Source organism: Hyperolius riggenbachi, chromosome 2 (genome assembly GCF_040937935.1).
Source record: "Hyperolius riggenbachi isolate aHypRig1 chromosome 2, aHypRig1.pri, whole genome shotgun sequence".
In the NCBI taxonomy this organism is placed as follows: domain Eukaryota; kingdom Metazoa; phylum Chordata; class Amphibia; order Anura; family Hyperoliidae; genus Hyperolius; species Hyperolius riggenbachi.
Window position 1 is genome coordinate 217,731,655 of NC_090647.1, and position 22,620 is coordinate 217,754,274.

Here is a 22,620-nt window from a genome sequence, read left to right on the forward strand (position 1 = left end):
CTTGATGGGAGGTTTAAGATACTCCTGCATAGGACTTTCTTCTATATAGAACAGCATCAGTGTGCAACAGAGTGGGCTACCATTAGGAGTTCTTCAATAAAAGCTTTAAGATGACTCCGTAGAATTACAGTGATTGAGAAAACAAATTAGATGTGGGTTATTACTTTTTTTAAATGGACATTTATGGTGTCAGCTGTATTTTATTTTAGTCATTGTTGGAATAGGAGAGAGATATTCCAGATTACACATTAAGCCACCCCTAGTGTGTATCACCACATGTGTGTAGGTGGTCACTTCCACCTCATCCAGGGCTTCAGAGATTGTAATAAGCCCCTTGTCCTTGACATGGGGAAAGGTACTTTTTCTGAGACAGATTTGAGGTCGAGTTAGCATGCATCAAAGTTATGCATATTTTTATATGCTTGAATCTCAAGGCAGCTGAGCTGCAACAAGTCATTCAGTATAGCTTCTGAATTTATGTTAACACCTGAGTTGCGGGAGATTCACTAATTTCTGCCACATGTATTATCTCCATCTCTTACTTCACTTAGGTCTCCTCTTCCTTGTCCACTTTTTTCAAGTTCTTTTCCAACTATAGCAGTCTATGTTCTCAATACCATCATCTGAACCTCCAAGACTTTACAGAGCATACACTGTGCACAAGCAAAATGGAGCCATACCATACAGAACCCTGTATGCCTAGAAGAATCCGGCAACCCAAGCCAAACAGGTCCCCAGTTGATGGTGTTTCTGCAGGCTCAGAATAAAACAGCCAATCAAAAAAACTGCACACCAAGAAGTAGAGTAATGCTGGTGCTGGGTATCCCGTAGCAATCCAAATCCAAGAATCAAAAAGGGGATCCGCACACAGACTTCTTAACTATTTGACATTCCTGGACGTGAAACTCACGTCCAGGAAGCCATGTGCGCTCCTGCGCGTCCACGCGGCCGATCGCGCGCGTGCACGCGCGCTCCCGGCCGGCGGTTTGCTAGCCAGTGAATCAGTGAATCGGGCAACGGTGCCCGATCACTGATTCCTCTCCCCCGCAGAAAAAGCGACAGCTTCTCTCGGAAGCTACGCTTTTTCTGCTTCCTATGTCGCTCTAAGCGTACGTGGTACGCTTAGAGTGACGTCACTGTAAACAACTCATGGCTGCCATCTTGTGGCCAAAAAGTAAACTACATCTTAAGGTTAAATAAAAATAAAAATACACATATATTTACAAAAAAAATACAATTTCAATCCCACCCTCCCAAAAATACCCACATAAAATGTTTAATTAAAAAAAAAAAAAAACATTACAATTAAAAAAAAAAAAAAAACACAAATATTTACCTAAGGGTCTAAACTTTTTAAATATCTATTTCAGATTGAAATATTTCTTTTTTTTTTTTATTATAAGCTTGTAAATAGTGATGAATGCAAAACGGAAAAAATGCACTTTTGTTTCCAAATAAAATATTGTCGCCATACATTGTGATAGGGACATAATTTAAATGGTGTAATAAACGGGACAAATGGGCATATACAATACGTGGGTTTTAGTTATGGAGGCATGTATTATTTTAAAACTATAATTGCCGAAAAGTGAGAAATAATGATTTGTTTCCGTTTTCTTCTTATTCTTCCTTTTAAAATGCATTTACAGTAAAGTGGCTCTTAGTAAAATGTACCCCCCAAAGAAAGCCTAATTGGTGGCGGAAAAAACAAGATATAGATCAGTTCATTGTGATAAGTAGTAATAAAGTTATAGGCTAATGAATGGGAGGTGAACATTGTTCGGATGCATGAAGCGAAAAACGACTGAATGCGAACTGGTTAAGGAACAATTAAGAATATTGTCCCAATGCACACATATACAATTATGATTCGTCCAATATGACGATCGTTTCGGTGCCAGATAGGTCCCCTTTGTCAAGGCACAAACAGACAAAGCATATACAACCACCACAGTGCAAAGCTGCAATATATAGTAAACACAACACAATTGAATGAGGATACTCCCATATAACAAGGCAAACACCTCCCTAGCTGCAATATGTCATTCAAAAGGCTGTTGCAATATCATTGGTTCCCAGACCAGTTGCTTACCTGCAATACAAGGTGTTTTCCAATCAATCTGCCCAGGGAGGGGCAGACCGTGTTCAAAAATGGCATGGTAGAGAGTGTATGTCCGGTGTATGTCAGAACGGTTGCTCGATTAGCAAACCATGGACATCCGAAAGCAGTGACACGGAAGGGAGGAGCTCTCCCACTGGAGGGGAGCACTGGTTCTGGTCATGCAACCCATGATGCATCACATCACATGGGCCAATCGTAGCTGCTCGCCCATCATCATGGCAGCAAGTGGTGGGACTACAAGTCCCAGATGCAAATGAACGGGGGCTGCAAAACCTTGTTGCAAAAGGCAATCTAGTCATTATCAAGCACAAAACAGCACATCACTGATGCATGCACAAATCCAGACATAAATTCCCAACAACAGTATGAGTTCTAAGGATTTATGAGTTTTGGCACAGATGCAAAATTATGCTAGATGCATGTCAATGAACTTTAATTGTATGGCACTGCACAGTGCACCGCTCGCGTGACGACGGGCGGGCGTCGACGATTGGCCCATGTGATGTAATGCATCACGGGTCACATGACCAACATCAGTGCCCCCCTCTAATGGGAAGCGACTCCCTTGCGTGTCACTGCTTTTGGATGTCTTTGGTTTGCTATCTAGCAACCTTTCTGACTTTCACCAGACATACACTCTCATCCATGCCATTTTTGAACATGGTCTCTTCCCCGGTAAAGATTGCCCAAACGATTCGCCTGGCAGATAGTTTGCGCGATTTTCAGCTGTTCACATCCACGACGGAACACGGATTTAAAAAAAAAAGTCAGCTTTCATCTTTTCCCATAGACTTTAATGGCAGGCGAGCTTCCGCCGACTTTAATACCTAAGCCCCCTTAGCTAGAAACACCAAATTTGCAAATTTGCAGGATATGTGGAGGGGGATAGTGACTACAAGAAGAAAAAAAACTCCAAAAAGACCTTTTACTTTTTGAGAAAATTGATTTTAAAGTTCTTCTTCTGACCGTGGGAAAATTAAACGCCTGCCAAATTTAGCGGTTAATAGCAAAGCCCCCTTAAATGCCAGAAACACCAAATGTGCAGGTTATGTGGAGGGGGACAGTGACTACAAGAGGGAAAAAAAATTCAAAGACCTTATACTTTTTAAATGAACCAATGAAAAGTGCACCCAATGCCACACACCACCGCCAGCTCTGCTTTACTAAGTATAGCAGAGCTAAAGCATCTTTGAATTTGCCTCCAAGGCTCCCCATTGGTCTATTAACAGACCAATGGGGAGCAAAAGGATCTCCATTGGTCAGCACATAAAAATAATATTTTTTCCACTATTTTTTTTAACATATCCTGAAAATGTGGTGTTACTTTCTACCATGTAAGGGGGCTTTGCTATTAACCAATAAAGTCGGCGGGCGTTTAATTTTCCCAAAGTCAGAAGGAGAATTTTATCGGTTAAAGTTGGCGGCCGTTCTCCTGCCATTAAAGTCTATGGTGGTCCGCCCGGTCCTCCTGTTCGTGGACTTTTCCGAAAGTTTGCTTCCTCACTCTGTGGATTCAAAATCTGAGGTTCGCGACATCTCTACTCCCCGGGTGAAACAATTGGCAAACACCTTGTATTACTGGTAAGCAACAGGTCTGGCAACCAATGATATTGCAATTGCAACAGCCTTTTGAATGAATTATTGCAGCTAGGGAGGCATTTGCCTTGTGATATGGGAGTATCCTCATTCAATTGTGTTCACTATATATAGGGGCTTAGTTTCCAGCGAAGGATCGGCACCACAACCAGTATCAATAGCTCAAATACTTTATTAAATCATTAAAAGACCAGCAACAACAGTCCGCTGTTTTGGCATAAGCTGCCTTTCTCAAGTTGCCATATTGTCAAATGCAGTACAAGAACAGAAGGCAGCATGGCGGCGGCCTCCGCGTCCCAGCCGGCGGTTTCCGAAACTCACACGGAGCCGCTGGCACAGAGCAGGGCAGGCACCGTGTGGCTGATAGGATGGCGGTGGGTCCCGCTACTCAGCCGGCGGACTTCCGTGTGCAGGCGTGCGCTGACCGGGGACCTGGCCTCTCAGAGATTCAGAGGCAGAGGGTCATGTGCACGCGCGCGAGGCGGCAGGATCTTTATTCCCTGAGGAGACAGGTCAGCTGATCCGGCGATCAGCTGACCTTAGCCAGCCAATCACATGCTGACTTGAGCTGGGTGGGCTGGTGGAACTGGGCTTCAGCATTTAAGCCCACAGATGTCATTTGCTCACTGTCTGCTGTCGTGATTACTTAGGTGTAAACGCTCAGACCTTAGCTCAGTTCCCTGGTGTTGATATCAAGGACATCACACCTCAGTCTAGGATCGTATTGTATATTTATCTGTGTCTTGACTTTGGCTATCCCTGACTACTCTCTCCTCTTCTCGATTTTGTACCTTTGCCTATCTGATTCTTAGTTGCCGACCCTGCCTGTTTAACGGACTCTGAATCAGCCTTCTTTTCTTGTACTGCTACCGTCTTTCTGTTGCCCAACCTTTGCCTGTCTGAACTTTTCTGCAGATCATCAATAATCAGGTGACATCTGCACTATTGGTGATACTGCAGATCGCCAGTAATCAGATTCTCTCTGCTTACTAACACCGATCGTTACAATTGTGTTACCCTATTTTACCTCAAGGGGGTGCAAAAGCAATGAAAGTCTATGGAGACTTTCATACCTATTGCAGTCGGTTGTGGTGTGGTAGAATTATCCAATCCGACTCAAGGGCTGCAGCATGTTACTGCAAGCACTGCACTTAACAAAAGGTGCTTGGCGTAATAAAAGTCTATTGGTGATGCAATTAGTGTAAACAATGGAGCACCAGTGACTTACTTCCTGCCCACCTGTGTGGGCAGCACGGTGGTATAGTGGATAGCGCTCTCGCCTTGCAACGCTGGGTCTCCGGTTTGAATCCCAGCCAGGTCAACATCTGCAAGGAGTTTACATGGTATCCCTGTGTCTGTGTATGTTTACTCCGGGCACTCCAGTTTCCTCCCACATCCCAAAAAAACATACAGATAAGTTAATGGGCTTCCCTCTAAAATTGGCCCTAGACTACAATACATACATTACATGATATAGACATATGGCTATGGTAGGGAGGGACTAGATTGTGAGCTCCTCTGAGGGACAGTTAGTGACAAGACTATATATACTCTGTGCAGCGCTGCAGAAGATGTCTATATGACCCTGTCTGTGCACTCTGATGCATTGTCATATGATTTTAGTTTTTTGTGTTGTGGTGCAACACAATGCAAAAATCAAGTGTAAAACTGGCCTTAATGTTGTGCAATGTGGGCATACCTGTATCTTACCATTTTTTGTAACTGTATACATTCTGTATTCTCTACTGCACAGTACCACAGAAAATTCTAGAGCTATATAAATACAAAATAACAATGCATGTAATTAGTAAACATGAGAAAATAAATCTTTAAAAAGCATTAATAAACTTTGGACAACAATTATCAGGAAAATGGGACTACCTAGGGATCCGATTAACAAAACAAAGGATCAGATTGCAGTAACTGATGACAGTGCAGACAATAATGAGGTGGGATTATCCATTCCCGTTTATTACTTTATTGCATCACTATCCTATTGTAAACTGTCAGTCACCCACAGTAAAATAGTGTATTATTATAATTTATATTGCGCCATCTTCAGCAGCTGTTTTTTTTTGTGAGCAGAGAGTGGACAATTTATATAAGCAATCATTTTATTAGAGAATTTCAACAACATTAAAAACACATTAAAAACACCAAAAGGAATTGCATCAGGTTCCACACAATATTACAATATCATGAGGTTCTAAATATTATCTAAAGGGATTCAGCTGGAAGCACATATAGTGATAAGCCAAAATAAATTCCACAGCACAATTTTATAATTATATATATATATATATATATATATATATATATATATATATATATATATATATATATATATACAAGGGAGTAGAAAAAACTCCTGAAAAGTGCTTTAGAAATTGCCCTATAGGATAAGGGCTGAGTGAATCAAGGTGCAAGGTGCATCTGAATAAATAGAAGAAGCAGTAAGGGCTCTATCAGAGCCAGCTAATAAGCCAAAACCGGAGTCCAAAGCGGTGGAAAAGAAAGAGGTGCTTACGTGCTGCCCAGATGAGCCCTAAGTCCCAGGTGCAATACTGCCTTAATGCATCTCGCGGGCGATCCCCGCTTCTGAAGAGGCTCATCTGGGCAGCACTATATGTGCTTCAAGCTGAATCCCTTTAGATAATATTTAGAACCTAATGATATTGTAATATTGTATGGAACCTAATGCAATTCCTTTTAGTGTTTTTAATGTTGTTAAAATTCTCGAATAAAATGATTGCTTGTATTTTCATATAAATTGGTGGTATTGGTGCTTTTTGCATAAATGGATTTCTGGCTCATTGTATGTAATCTTCAGCAGCTGTGTCTTGTCACTTAACTGTCCTTCAGAGGGGCTCACAATCTAATCCTTACCAAAGTATCTATATATGTATCATAGTCTAGGGCCAATTTAGGGGGGAATCGATTAACTTATCTTATTTTTAGATGTGGGAGGAAACCAGGGATCCCATAGGAAACCCACACAGAAACAGGGAGAACATACAAACTCTGTGCATATAGTGCCGTGGCTGGGATATAAACCAGGGACCCAGCGCTGTAAGACGAGAGCGCTAACCACTACATCACTGTGTTGAGTGTATAGATAATGTCGCAAAGTCTACTAATATACCATTACAGACTGGTCATCAAACCTGTACCATTGCACCATTTAAAGACTGGACAATAAAATAGTTAAGAATAATGTAATAACTAGGTCTTTCTACATTTATATATTTATTTACCATGTAGTATAAGTCACTGGGATAACTTATTATCTGTGAAACACAGTAAACATGCTTGTTGGCTAACTTTTCACTGAAGCAGATAAAAATATTTTTAATTTTGAATTTGTTCAAAAGTTATCACAAAAGTGTAAAACATAGTCATTTTATTACAACAAAGAATACTTTAAGTGCAGTTTTAATGAGCCATGGTACTTGATCTACCTTAAAATTAGGATGAGTTTTAAGAGATTCTTTTTTTGGGTTATTGATCACATCACATCACATGATGTAACACTGAACTAGCTATTTTATAAAAAAAAAAAAAAAAAAAAAAAAATGCAACAAAGCACTGTCCTAATTTAGAGTTTTTCAATGTTTCAGGCAAAATATGAAAGAATATTTTTAAGCAAAGTGCAGTTTATTATAGTAGCATTATTAAATGTAATATATTGATGACGTGTTTACATGTGTTTACAGTTGTTTATATACAGGGACGTAGATAAGCATGGCAGACGTTCTTAAATGGTTAAAAAACATTATTTACAATTTATCAACTACAAGGTCTTTTAAAAAAAATGCTTTTTCTTGTTCTCAGTTTGCTACGTAACATACCATGCAAATTTGGTGATTCTCTAGCTTGTACGGGGGCTCTGCTGTTAACTGCTAAATTTGGCAGCCATTGACATCTCCTTAACCACTGTTCAAATTCTTTTTAAATACATTATGTATTTTTTTTTGCAAATATTTTGCCATTGATACCCCTCCCCCATATCAACATCTGGGTTTTTCAACACTTTGTACACCTTTTAAAAACAAAAATTGTTGCTGCAGAGATTCCTGAAGGTTTTAGAAGTTTGCCTGCTGTTAAAGGCAATGGGGATTGCCGCGAACATTGGTCGCCATTCCTAAAAATAATATTACATTACTATTAGAGAATACAGAATAGTTTTTACAAAACTAGCAGTATAAACAATGTATAGTATTTCACAGAAATATCACAATTACTTTGAAATAATAAATAAAAAGCTCTGTGAATAAATTAACATATTTCAAATATAGTTAAGATCTTTTCCAGCTGGCTCCATAATGCATGGCTGTAGAAAAAAAACCTAAGGCATATGGAAAATTACACTGACAATACAGCTTAGTTATGTTCCACATTTGTCGTGCAACTGAATCTACTTAATTATAAAACAAAAGGAAAATGTATTTGTGTTAATTTACAGTCGTTGAATATTTATGTGGGTCCAAACATGCAAGGAAAAAAAATTAGGTGAGCTCCACATTTAAAGTTTCAATTAGCTCCTCATTTTTTAAATGTATACAGTTATACATTTACATTAATTAGAAATGTACAATGTTTTGTGCATTTCGTGTCTGTATTTTTTTTTGTTTTTGGTTGCAATAAATATATTGTATATGTTTGCATTAGGCTGGTTGCATCCTGTAGTTTATTTTACTTTTGACACAGCAGTTTTACTGTTACTGTATTTCTTTATTATTATTTTGTATTTATATAGCGCTGACATCTTTTGCAACACTTTACATAGTATATAGTCTTGTTATTAACTGTCCCTCGGAGGAGCTTACAATCTAATCCCTACCTTGGTAATATTTGCTCATTGTGATCTAGGGCCAATTTAGGGGGAAGCCAATTAGCTTATTTGTATGTTTTTGTGATATGGGAGGAAACTGGACTGCCTGGATGAAACCCAGGCAGACACGGGAAGAACATACAAACTCCTTGCAGATGTTGCCATGGCTGGGATATGAACTGGGCACCCAGCGCTGCAAGACGAAAGTTCTATCTACTACGGCACTGTGCTGCCCTGGAAGATGTCCAAATTCCTCCTCTCTCATATCATCACACACACATAAATTTGAACAGAGAAAAGATGGGAGATAGACTCTACCTCCGTGAGCTCAGAGCACTTGACATGACTGCCACCCTCCTTCAGTTGAAAGCTTCCATTTTTGTAGCCAGTGCCGCAGCTACAGCAAACATTTGCTAAGTTGCAGTAGTAGCCACAGAGAGGTCAGCAACATAGGTAGAATCTGGATAGTTGTTTATTAGCTTGGACACCCCCTTCTTTTCTGCCACCAGGTCCTGCTTTCTACAAGGAACCATGTACCACATGGCTGACTTTTCCAAAAAATAAAGCAGAGGGACACCAAGAGCCCCAATAGTGTAATTCGTCTTGGGGACAACAAAATAAATGAGAAGTTAAAATTATACTCACAAACCAGGGTTACCAATAGGCAACCACTGTAAAGGCAGGTGGGGAGAACAATCCTGACCCCACTCAGGAATAAAAAGTCGCTCTCTGTAGACAGGAAGATAGGGTAACAACCCTCCACCCAGGGTGGACTCAATGTAGTGTACAAGATACAGAGGCGCCAAAAGAATAAAAGGTAATTAAATGAACTTAAAAAACCAACTGGTTAAACAGAGGAGGCAGCGGTGGTCTTGCCCCCTCCAAACAGACACAGGCAAGGACTGCGATTCAGACAGTCAACAATTTATTCGGAACTCCAAAAAACAATGCAACGCGTTTCACGGGCCATACATCCCGCTTCCTCAGGCAAAATACAGTAGGAGTCACAGCATCTGTATTATATCAGCGAGCTCGGCGCCTTTTTTCCCAAAAATAACTTTCTAGCTCGCAAAAACAATTTGACAGACACTAGAAGAAAATACTTTAGAGCAACTAAGAAACGCAGATCACCGGATCCATCCTGGCTTCCTTTTATACTTCACTGCAGAAGCAATGGTGCTTTGAGTCCACCAGGAGAAAAGTGCGATACAAATGTTATTTGTCTTGTCAATGCACTGCTGCATTCAATGTTATGTATGGTTTCCACAGAGTTTCATGAAACAGAGCTCCCTTGAATGCTGAGGACCCATCTCTCAGTCTCTCTGGCTCGCACACATTTTCTACTGCCAGACTCATACTACCCACACACATTGAGATTTTAATTTAATCTTCTTAAGTTACCAATTATACTATCATCATAAAAGAACATTTTTCAATGGTTTAAAATGATTGATTTGATTCAATGTGGTAGAAATTCAGCTCTCCTGGTTAATAAAATTATTGTGTTTTATTGAAAACAATTTCAATTAATCATGTGTTTTAAACTTGACAGTTCAATTTTCCACCGATCTGATCTTTTTTTTTTTTTGAAGTGCCACTGACTAACTGGAATTGAAATGTTTTTTTGTGGTAAACATGCAGCTTCTGATAAAAGAACTACTTCTATTACTGAGATAGGGAAGTGTAGGAATTTCTTTGGTTTAGATGATCATTTCTGAACCATAAGGTACATGCACATTTACGGATGAAAAGCATTTAGGAGTTGCTGTTATAAGTGTTATTTCTGTCAGTCCTTTTCAATTTTTTTCCCCTTGCAAACTCCCAGCTGCGTTAAAATGCTTTGTCTCAACCCTGAACTTGGCTTCATCAAAGCTCTCCCGATGTTGTTCTGTTTAAGATTTCTTTTTTTCTTCAAGATTTGCAATTTATAACCCGTACGGAACTTATAAGTTAGTGTGCAAAAATCAACACTGTTCACCTGATTGGCTTTGTGGGTTGGCACCCTGGGTGGTATATGGTACATTTTTTGTAGTTCAAAGCATAATTCACATTTTAACATAATACAAAGCAGACTTGCTGAAGAGTCTGATTGTTTGGTCTAAATTACTACATTGATCTAAACATTATTTTGATAAATGCTTTGCCAACTCTTGTTATTGGCTGTTGTTAACAGTTTACATAATGAAGTAGTTATGCATGTATACCTTTTCAAATGATGCTGATGAAAAAAAATATTATTGAGCTTATTGAAATCCTAGCTTTCTTTCTGTGGCAATATTAATTCTAAATACCATCAACTTTAACATGATTAAAATAGGTTATTTTATGATATACTTTAATATTCTGCATTGCATCTTTCACAGACTGTTTACTTTTTCAATTTAATGTTTTCCTTTTTTTCAAGAGAGTTTAAATGTAGGCAGCATCCACAAGCTGCATCTGTATTATCTCTCTGCCAAAGGCTATATGTTTGATAGATGAGAAATATTTTTAAGCTCAGCATGATTTGATCAGTATGTAACTCCTCTTGGCATTTGATATTGTGCCATAAAAAGAATGCAATATTTTATCTAAAATGCTATTTCTCATGCATAATGATATTCCTTATTATTAAATTATAAAATATTTATGATCCACTATCACTCATATCTTGGCAACATTTAATGTATCTATACATTATAATTTTTCGGCATACTGGACTTATTGTAATTTAAAATGTTGTATTTTTTTTTTACATAAGATTGAATATTATGCTCATCTAATCATTCATACTTTTATATAGTTACAACAGTATATTACAAACCTGCTTACATATATTACAATATGTGCCAACAAAGAAACATGGTGGCACCGTGTTTAATCCACATCTGAAATGCCAGTTAATTGCATGTGATTTAAATTTTCTATAGTATTTTCTGAGTCACTCACCTGGAATAAGTAAGCATATCAAGAAAGACAGATACATACTTAATCCAGATGAGAGTTGACAAAACAGTATTCCTGGAGGCTCAGCCATAGTCTAGAAATGAGCATTTATTTGCTTATCTAAAAATTCAGTAATGGAGGCCTTCATATTTTTATGAAAAGTTTCATCCTTGATGGTTACCTGTAACCTCCAGGTCTCTGTGAATGAGAGAGACCAGGAACCCAATAGTGCAGTATGGTTAGACAAAATAATGTAAGCACATGTGTATAAGTATTATACTAACAAGGGTGGATTGCAAAACTTGTAACCACCGTCTGAACCTGCGGGAGTATAACCGCCCCTGCTCGGTGTCCCAGGTCTGTTGCCACAGATGCTGGTTGGTCGCTCTCCTGGATTAGTTGTGAGGACCAAATGTCCTTGAAAAAAACACCTTATGGGGCATACACTATGCAAAAAAAACACTGTTGGAAATGCCCTTGACAATATGATACTTCTAGATGTTGTATATTTGAGAAGCATACTTTCTTACCTTTTTAGAAGGACAAACCAATATTTAATGGGGAAAAAGTAATGTTTATTCATGCACAGTAGACAATGCATTTCACTAGGCCCACTTCCTCAGGTCAATACAAGTGCCTGTAGAACTTTTGGTCACGAATGTGAGTGGCTGAAAATCTTTCTTGACTCCAAATGGCAATCAGATAAAATCCCTAGATCAAAACCTCTGGGATTTGCCTATTAATTATAATCATGAATTTCCTTCAATGTAAGGAAAGCATTCATTGTCCTTTAAATACAGATATTATTATTATTATTATTTATTGTATTTATAAAGCGCCAACATATTACGCAGCGCTGAACATTAATTTAGGTTACAGACAATATTTAGGGGTGACATACAGCAATATGACAATACAGGAATAATAGAAAACCAGATCACACGGCACAGTATGAGTGCCAGGTAATGCTTAGTCATTGGATTGAGCATGTAGATTAGGCAAGTTAGGTTCACTCAGATGCATAGCATGGGTATAGAATTTTCCATAACTACTTCCTGTAGTAAGATACTCCCCAATTTAACCACTCCTACTGTAAGGAACTTTTTTCTTAACAGATGGCTAGAGATGCCTCGAACCTCCGATTTTAGGTTTGCGAACCTCAACGCGAACTTCCACAAAAGTTTGGGTTTGTGCGAACTTTGCGAACCGCAATAGACTTCAATGGGCAGGCGATCTTTCAAAACTTCAAGCATTAATTCTGGCCACAAAAGTGATGGAAACGATGTTTCAAGGGGTCTAACACCTGGAGAGGGGCATGGCAGAGTGGGATACACAACAAAAGTCCCAGGGAAAATTATGGATTTGACGCACAGCAGGGTTTTAAGGGCAGAAATCACATTGCATGCTATATTGGAGGCATAAAGTGCTTTAAAACATCTTATGTGTGTATACATCAATCAGGTAGTGTAATTAGTGTACTGCTTCACACTGACAGACCAAACTCAATGTGTAACGCACCGCAAAAAGCTGTTTGTGTAGTGATGACCATGCTGGACTGGTGCGCACCATGGCGAGAGTGCAGGCGATGGCAGTTTTCAAGCCCATATGGTTGCCGGGCTGAGGTAGCTCAATGATAGAACAACAGTGACTGTACAGCTGATAGAATTTGGTCTGTCCACTATGAAGCAATTACCTTATTAACTTGGGTGTGCCCCCAACACACTCATATAGGTGGTCATTGCTTCATTGTGATACGCAAGCCCCTTCACCGCAGCAAGGTAACGATCACGAAGGGGAAAGTACACATGTACATGCCTTTTGTTTTGTTGTTGCAGCCACAGTGCAGCCCCAAAAAATTAGCAGGCATGTACATGCACCAGAAAATTATTATTGTTTTTGTTAGCGCCCGCTGCTAGAAGCAGCCTCAAAAATTCAGGAATCCACCTGGAGTCCTGGACCCTGTTGGTGGTGGCAGAGAAGGCAGTCAAGTGGCCTGCAGGCAGAGATGCTGTGTGGGGACCAACTTAGTGGGGCAGGCAGTCACACGGTATGCAGGCAGAGATGCTGTGTGTGGGGACTGACTTAGTCTTCAGGCAGGCCTGACCGTGCTTTGCAGACCAGGCATCTGTGGTCAGATGGACCCTTGACCCAACGTTGTGTGCCAGAGATGACACCACTGCCTTTCAACATCACAGTACAGTTTGGGCATTGCCTTTTTTGAGAAATAATTGCAGCCTGGTATCTTCCACTGCGGTGTGTGGCTTTGCTTTTGTGTGCTGCTTTTCCTCAGGTGGTCATCCCATTGCAATCTGTGCTTTGTCATCATGTGCCTTCATAAGGAAGTTGTCCCTACGTGGGTCTTGGTCTTTCCATGACTCAATTTTCGGTGGCAGAGAGTACAGATGGCATTGCTCTCATCTGAGGCAGACACACACAAAATTTCCACACCGCTGAGCCCTGGGATGATGGCACTTTGATGGCTGCCGACTAAATGTTAAGTGGAGTGCCAGAATCAGAGCAGGAGGAGGAAGATATGTCACGGTTCCGTGCGGAAGCTGAGGAATATAAGGTGTTCTCTGTTAATAAGTCAACTACGTCCTGACAATCTTGGGGGTTGATGAAATCTGTACTTTGGTCCAGGGCCGCATAAAATCACGACAGCACGAACCCGAACAGACCTGCCGGGTGGCCTGCCTCTGCCTGTTTTGTCCATATTGGGGGGATGAAGTGAAAGGTATGCACTGACTTGACTAATACAATATGTAGTCACACAGGTGCAGTGAAAAGGTATGCAGTGACTGGTATATAAAACTGTGTGCTGTCACACAGGTGCAGTGAAGGGTATGCATGGGCTGGTATCAATACAATGTGCAGCTGTCACACACACAGGTACAGTGAACAGGTATGCAGTGACTGGTATATAAAACTGCATGCTGTCACACAGGTGCAGTGAACAGGTATGCACAGACTGGTATTACAAATAAACAGGTGTCACCCACACAGGTACAGTGAAAAGGTATGCAGTGACTGGTATATAAAACTGCGTGCTGTCATGCAGGTGCAATGAACAGGTATGCAGTGACTGGTATCAATACAATGTGCAGCTGTCACACACACAGGTGGAGTGAACAGGTATACATGAACTGGTATTACAAATGTGCAGTTGTCACACACACAGGTGCAGTGAACAGGTATGCAGTGACTGGTATATAAAACCGCATGCTGTCACGCAGGTGCAGTGAACCTGGCCCAGTATAGCAATTAGCAAGGGCCAGCTGCGATAGACAGGGCTGTATATGGAAGTGTCAGTGGGCCACACAAAAAAAAGACACATCACATGAACATTAGCTCTCAAAAGAGCTGTTTTGTGGTGCTTTTTAGCAACAAATATCAGCAAGGAGAGAGCTAACAGACCTCCTAACTATTGCTTTCCCCATCTCAACAATGTCTCTCCCTTCTCTCACTAATACTGTAGCACACAGAGCGAGAACATGGCCAACGCTGCTGCCTTATATAAGGGGGGGGGGGTCTCCAGGAGGGAGTGCAGCCTGATTGGCTGCCATGTGTCTGCTGACTGTGATGTTGCTAAAAGAGGTAGTGTTAGAAGAAGAGTAAAAGTTCACTTCAAACATACATTCATGTACAGAAAATGCCATATTTTGCAGTGATCATGTACAGGGGGACATACTGGAGGCACAGTGGACGCACAGGGGAAAAGAGGGGGACACTGGTTGCACAGGGAGGCATTGTGTTCCAACTTACATACAAATTCAACTTAAAAATAAACCTACTGTCTCTATCTCATTTGTTAACTACTGACTACCTGTGTAGTTTTTTAGCTGCTTAGCTGAAATACAGAGAAGTATTTAAGGTGTTGCACATATTAACCGGTAACCTAAGAATATGGAAAGCTGCAGCACAAATTCAAAAGTGCAAGTGATTACACTTTTGGAGATGTTCCTGGCTACAACTATACAGTTGTGTTCAAAATTATTCAACCCCCAATGCTGTAAAGGGTTTTAGGGAGTTTAGTGTTCAGAATGAAATCTTACTTACTAAGGACTTTTTAAAGAACCACATGCAACTAAAATGACAGCAACTGTTATTGTAATACAGTATTAAATGTTTTTTTGTTGTTGTTATTTCTTCATTGACACAATTATTCAACTCCTTAAAGACTACCACTCTTAAGAACAGAGGTTCATTCAAGTGTTTTCGATCAGGTATTGAAAACACCTGTTGGTGTTAACGAGCAGCAATCAAGCATAATAAGCACCAAAAAGGCAGATTTAAAATGACTGTGATACTCAGCTCCTCCTAGACATTTACTGGTGTGTTTACAAACATGTGGAAGTCAAGAGAATGGTCCAGGAAGACAAGAGAAGAGGTGATTTCTCTTCACAGGAAGGGCAATGGCTATAAGAAGATTGCAAAGATGTTAAACATACCAAGAGACACCACAGGAAGCATCATTTGCAAATTCAAGGCAAAGGGCACTGTTGAAACGATACCTGGTCGTGGCAAAAAGAAGATGCTGACTTCGACTGCTGTGTGCTACCTGAAGTGCAAAGTGGAGAAAAGTCCCCGTGTGACTGCTGAGGAACTGAAAAAAGATTTGTCAGATGCGGGTACTGAAGTTTCAGCTAAGACAATAAGGCCCACACTGCGTAATGGTGGCCTCCATGCCAGAACTCCCAGTTGCACCCCCTTGCTGTCTCCAAACAATAAGAAGAGTCGACTGCAGTATGCCAAAAGTCATGTGGACAAACCACAAAAGTTTTGGGATAGTGTTCTGTGGACTGATGAAACAAAATTAGAACTGTTTGGGCCCATGGATCAACGCCATGTTTGGAGGAGGAAGAACAAGGCCTATGAAGAAAAGAACACCTTGCCTACTGTGAAGCATGGCCAGGGGTCAATCATGCATTGGGGCTGTTTTGCTTCTGCAGGTACAGGGAAGCTTCAGCGTGTGCAAGGTACCATAAATTCTCTTCAGTACCAGGAGATATTGGATGAAAATGTGATGCAGTCCGTCACAAACCTGAGGCTTGGGAGACATTGGACCTTTCAACAGGACAATGATCCCAAGCATACCTCCAAGTCCACTAGAGCATAGTTGCAGATTAAAGGCTGGAACCTTTTGGAGTGGTCATCACAGTCACCAGACTTAAATCTGATTGAGAACCACTGGTGGGACTTAAAGAACCTCTGGTGGGACTTAAAGAAAGCAGTTGCAGCGCACAAGCCTAAAGATGTGACTGAACTGCAAGCTTTTGCCCATGAAGAATGGGCTAAAACACCCGTAGATCGCTGCACGACACTTGTATCAAGCTATGCTTCACCTTTAAAAGCAGTTATAACTGGAAAAGGATGTTGTACTAAGAATGAATGTCACTTGGGGGTTGAATAAAACTGATAATGATGTGAGCACAGAAAATATATTTGTGGTTATTTCATTATAAATGTTATGTTATATTTGTCTGACTTACAAGTGCATCTTTGATTTAATTGAAAAGAAGATGACTGAACTTATCAAAATCAATGTCAAACTGGCCAAAACACTCAATTTCAGTGGAGGTTGAATAATTTTGAACACAACTGTAGCTGCATTTGGCTCTTTTGAGTAAATAGTGAAAACAGCAATAAATGCATGCATTGCTAGTCAGATGTTGCAGACCACTCACATATTTATACATCAGCAATGCTATGGAAAGTATGACTGGACATCGCTATTGACAGTACTGTGCATGTGACTGTACATGTGCGCATGTGTAGCATTCCAAAAGTAAGACCTTCAAATTGTTATGTTTTTTCTTTTAAATACTTTTTTTTTTAAATTGAACAACCCCCAAGGCTTCTTAACTCTTTGTCCACCATGCGCACTGGTACTTCACTAGCATGGGACTAAACCCCATAAGTAATATAAGTCCACATAGTCCATTACATTGGGGGATAAACTTAAAATGTGGGTGGCAAAGGTTCCCCACCTATGATCAGAAAAAGTTTCAGAGAGCAAATAGATTATTCCAAGAAATAGTATTCGTAATAGTGCACTAATCTCTCACTGACAACTCCTCACCCTGAAGTCTAAACACTGTCTGATGCTGGCTGTGTGTGAAAGTCTCAGATGGGGTGGATTGTACTGCTCCCACTGCAGAGCCGGTCTAGGAATGAGTGGTTGTCAGTGGAGGGAGAGTGGAGTGGGACCTCCTTTGAACTTGATGTGCAACACACTGCCACTGCTCTGCCTTCCCCTCCATTTGCATGTACTGTAGTCCAATAGAAATTGCTATGGGACTACAAGAAAATAGCCATTTTCTTATAGTACCATAGAAATTTCAATGGGACTACAGTACATGCAAATGGAGAGGGAAGTAGAGCGGTGTCAGTGTGTGTCACAGCAAGTTGGAAGGGGGCCCTGCTCTCCACCCCCCTTCTTCCCTTCCTACAACTCAATTGCAACAGGTGGAGCCAGGGAGACAAAAAAGCTGTGTATATACAGGGCTGTTCACCAGGCCCCAGACACACTCGGGCCCCATACACCAGGTGCCTCTGGGATCCCCTATTGGCGGCCCTGGGTACTGGTTGGTTGATATCTTAAAATAAAGTAGTCTTAACATGCAGTGTGCATGGCTCCAGGAGAACTAGTAGTGTGCCCAGTCAACGGATTATACTAAGCTTTGCAATAAAAATAAATGTTTATATAAAAACAACCTGAATAAATATCTTACTGACATACTATAAATGCAAGTTGATATGCAGTGATAGATTACACCTAACAAATACATAATTGTTATTGTGCATTTAAGATGTCAACATCTTCTGCAGCTCTTTTACATAGAGTTTATAGTAATGTCAGTAACTGCCCCTCAGAGGAGCTCACAATCTAATCCATACCACAGCCAGTCATTGTCTTATGTTCTAAAGGTCTATTGCAATTACCCCATCTGTACATTTTTGGGATGTGGGAAGGAACCTATGCAAACCCAAGGAAAACATTCAAACTGGAAAATATTGAATCTGGGGATCCTAGTGCTTCAAAGCAAGAGTGCTATCCACTATACCACCATGCTGCCACGCTTCAAGAGATATTTCAGATGTTATAACCTAAACCTACAACATAGTGCATTTGCAAAACATCATATTTCATAAAGAGGCCCATGCTGTAATAGTGATGGTGAGAACTTGGGTTAAGCATACTACAACAGTTCAAGAAGCAATAACAAAAATGGCAGGAAGTGTCAATTACATTTTGTTGGGCAGTGCATTGGCTAAGTAATTGTAATTTATTTGTGCATAGATTTATTTATTCTCTAAACCCACAGCTGAACTCTGGTCCCCTACCTTTAGTGTCCCTACCTCTCCCTCTAGATTGTAAGCCTTTGGGCAGGGTCCTCCTCCTTTTGTGTCCTACCTGATCATGCACCCATTACTGTGCACCCATGCTATGCATCTGAGTGAACCTAACTTGCCTAATCTCCATGCTCCCCTCCAGTGATTGACTAAGCATTACCTTATGCTCATACTGTGCTGCATGATCTGGTCTTTCTTGTATTCCTGTATTGTCATTTTGCTGTATGTCACCCCTATATATTGTCTGTAACCTAAACTAATGTTCAGCGCTGCGTAATATGTTGGCGCTTTATAAATACAATAAATAAATAATAATAAAAAAATAAATAAGGTCCCCAACGGAGATGTGTTAAAGATTTCCTTTAACTGGTTATATTGTTATTTTTAACATATTTCAAACTTTGTACCATGCAAAAAAGACGTATCTTCAAGTGTGAGTGTTTTATGTTTTTCCTGTGACTCTCCTTTTTTTTTTTTTTGGGCTGCCTGGGCTGTGTAAGGCCTCTTTCACAATGGGACGTTGTGTTTGATGCGACGTTAAAATCGCACAACGTGCCCCTAACGCAGCGCATGCAGGTTTTGAAATTGGACTTTATTTTGCACTGCTTTATGGGTCTCTTGATGCGCCGTTACGTGCGTAACATTTAAAAAAAAAAACATTATTGAGCATGTGCAACACACAACGCAGCAAATGTATTGCTAAACGCACAGCATGCAGCACCTTCTAAATATTGCTACACGTTACACACAACGCAACGTGTGCACCGTGAACGTTGCACAGACTTTGTATTGTTGTGCGACTTTAACGTCCCACTGTGAAAGAGGCCTAAGTGTACTTGACTACGTAGAATGAACAGATGTTTATTGCCTTTCACATCTGTGTAAAACATAGCAACATAACCTGAAAGCATCTAATAGTAGTCACTTTTGCTGTGTATGGTATAAGTAGTACATAAAAATGACTATCTGGTAATGAACCTAGCATAAAAAGTTATTATCTGCATTATAATTCAAACCAGTAGCTTAAATGTAAAATAAAACTGAATATGCATGTTCTTCCTTCTCTTACACTGCTTAAGTTACAGTGAAAAATACTGGCTATTTAAATGCTTTGATATATTTATAACTTATAGCTGACATGGCCAATTATATGTCGTGTAGGTCAGATAAGAAAAAAATATTTCTAAGCTTAGAAGAATGACACTGCAATTCCACTTGGTCTTAACAATATGAAGTGACAGTATAGACATTAAAACAGCCCAAATGCATTACTATTTGGAGCAGTCATGCTAGCTCAGGTTCTCTGCTCATCAGCACTACAGACTACAAGCTGACCATACACTATTCAATTATAACTTGATTTATGGTTTTTGATCAATATTACTATCTAAAATACAATTGATATTACAGTCGATATTGTGATCAATTATGTTATGACTGGATAAAAAAACAACATTATGGATCTATCTTTCAATTGATTTCAGCCCTTAACCACTTGAGGACAGCAGTGTTAAACCCCCCTAGTGACCAGGCCTTTTTTCACAAATTGGGCCACTGCAGCTTTAAGGCTTTTCTGCAGGCCGTACAACTCACAGGTGATTTTCCCCTCTTTTCTCCTCACCAACAGAGCTCTCTCTGTTGGTGGGGTCTAATCGCTCCCCCACGTTTTTTTTTGTAAATATTTTTATTTTTTGTAAATAAATTTACTTATTTCTTTAGCAATTTTCCCTCCCCCAGTCAGCCTATCACAGCGATTGGCTGTGATAGGCTTAATTCTATTACAGCAGATCGCTCCTGTGTCCCCCAGGGGGACAGCCGTGTCACACGGCTGTCCCCAGTACATCGCTGCCTTAGATTGCAGCGCTGTACAGTACTATTAGACAGCAGTTTTGCTGTCTAACAGTCTCTGATCGCCGCTGAGAGACTGAAGGCGGGGCGGAGCTCTGTCATCAGAGCGGAGATGCGCACACATCAGTGTGCACGCTCTCCTGCAAAGCCCGTTCCCAGCTGTTCACACCAATCGGCGTGGAGCAGTTCTGGGGCTACAGCACTGCTCATGCCAATCGGCGTGGAACAGTTGCAAGAGGTTACTATCAATCGATCACAATTAAAAACAAAATCGAGTTATAATTGTATGGTGTATGGCCAGCCTAATAATCATATCCTTCTGACAAAATTGATGGCAAAGAGGACATGAATATAGTGCAGAGCCAGCACAAGTGGCAAATTAAACAAATGTCTGAAATACTGCTGAGAGCAATTCCACACCATTTAATCCTTACCACAAAATTAATGGTAGATAATATGCACAGCTCAATGTTCCTAGAGAGCAAGTATGTATCACTCAGTGTGTCTCCCAAGGCTCATGTACAACTGACATTAAAGCTTTAAGTCCCCCTAATAGCAACCATCCATGCAAAAATACACCCTATAAAGTCCCAAGACAGCAGCCACATACAATATTTTACAATACCACCAGAGGGCGATTGTGCATCTATCAATATACACCATAAAATATCAGCAAAGTTTTCATACCATAACCCAGTTTTCATGAATTATTTATCTACAATAATTAAATGTATGTAGATGTAAGTCATCATCATATTTGTTCTCCTGTCCTTCTATGCCTTTATACCAATTATACATTTACCTCAAAAATATCCTCTACATTGAATGTGCTCCTCCTTCCATAATCTTTCCTTAGCCTCCTGCACTCATTATTTCTAATGTTTATGCACCCAAGACTCCTGCTTCTTTGGCATATCTCCCTTACTACAAGTATGCGTGTTCCCATGTGTGCATTGATGCACTGCTCATCTGGTAAAAAAATTCATAATCTCCATTCTCCACTGTGAGACTTGTCTTGTCTTGTATAATTGTGATGCACACCAACTTTATAGCTAGTTTCAATTTTACTGGTAGACAGAATTCCATTTACCTTCTAGCATTCATCCTGAAACCAATACACTTTTCTCCCCTAGCCAGTGGTCCTTCTTTTACTCTTAGCTAGTGTTAGGCTAGCTAGTGTGCCTCGCCTCTCAGGTGAAAGAGAACCAGAGCATTCAGTCTGGCTTTGCTCAGGAATATTTATAGGTCAGTCTGTGTTCTCTCATGTCTTTTCAAGCCCAAGTCTGCCCCCATGTGACTCTGCTCAGGAATCATTATAGCTGAGTCAGTATAGCAAAGCCAGACTGAATGCTCAGTCGGGAATTGTAAAATATAATAAATAGTAACAGGGCATGTCTAAACTAGGATATTGAAATACGGCCCTAGAACAGACAGACCCATTCAACTTTTATGGTCCATGTTAAAAATGTGCAAATGTAGATGTCTTAAAGAACAACAAAACATTAAAAAAAACTAAAATTTTAACTGACTGCAGCAGCAGACAGCTCACATCACATATCAATATAAAAGCAAGTAGCACGAGGAGAGACAGCTTTTGCACACACTGCACACATTCTGCATATTAGAACTAAGGCATCCATATTAAATGATATAGTACATAAAATCTCTCAGCCAAGGAACATCAGTCTGACACAGACTGAATACTTACAGCTGGAGAATATGAGGGGGCAGGAATGTTCATCCATGGGAAAGTTGTGCAGCTGAAGTTGACATTCGGCATTGATGGTAAGTCTAGAAAGAGATCAAGCATCAGTCTACAAATAGGAAAAAACAAATGCAAAATTCTCATCTGCAAGTATAAACAACGATACAGTTTAAACGTGAGAATAGAGACATAGTAAAAAGCTGTTTTTAAGATACTTAAATGCATGCATTAGAAAAAGTT

The 22,620-nt window shown here is 40.2% G+C and overlaps 1 protein-coding gene across 7 annotated transcripts in view; it reads right to left on the reverse strand.

Annotated features, from left to right (window-relative positions):
* GABRG3 (gamma-aminobutyric acid type A receptor subunit gamma3) overlaps positions 1–22,620 on the reverse strand; it is a 554,105-nt gene that overhangs the window by 179,832 nt on the left and 351,653 nt on the right. For all 7 annotated transcript variants that reach the window (XM_068268143.1, XM_068268144.1, XM_068268149.1 and 4 more), the window contains one exon: positions 22,384–22,466. In XM_068268143.1, coding sequence (XP_068124244.1) covers positions 22,384–22,466 — 83 coding nt within the window. The remainder of the gene's footprint in view (positions 1–22,383; positions 22,467–22,620) is intronic.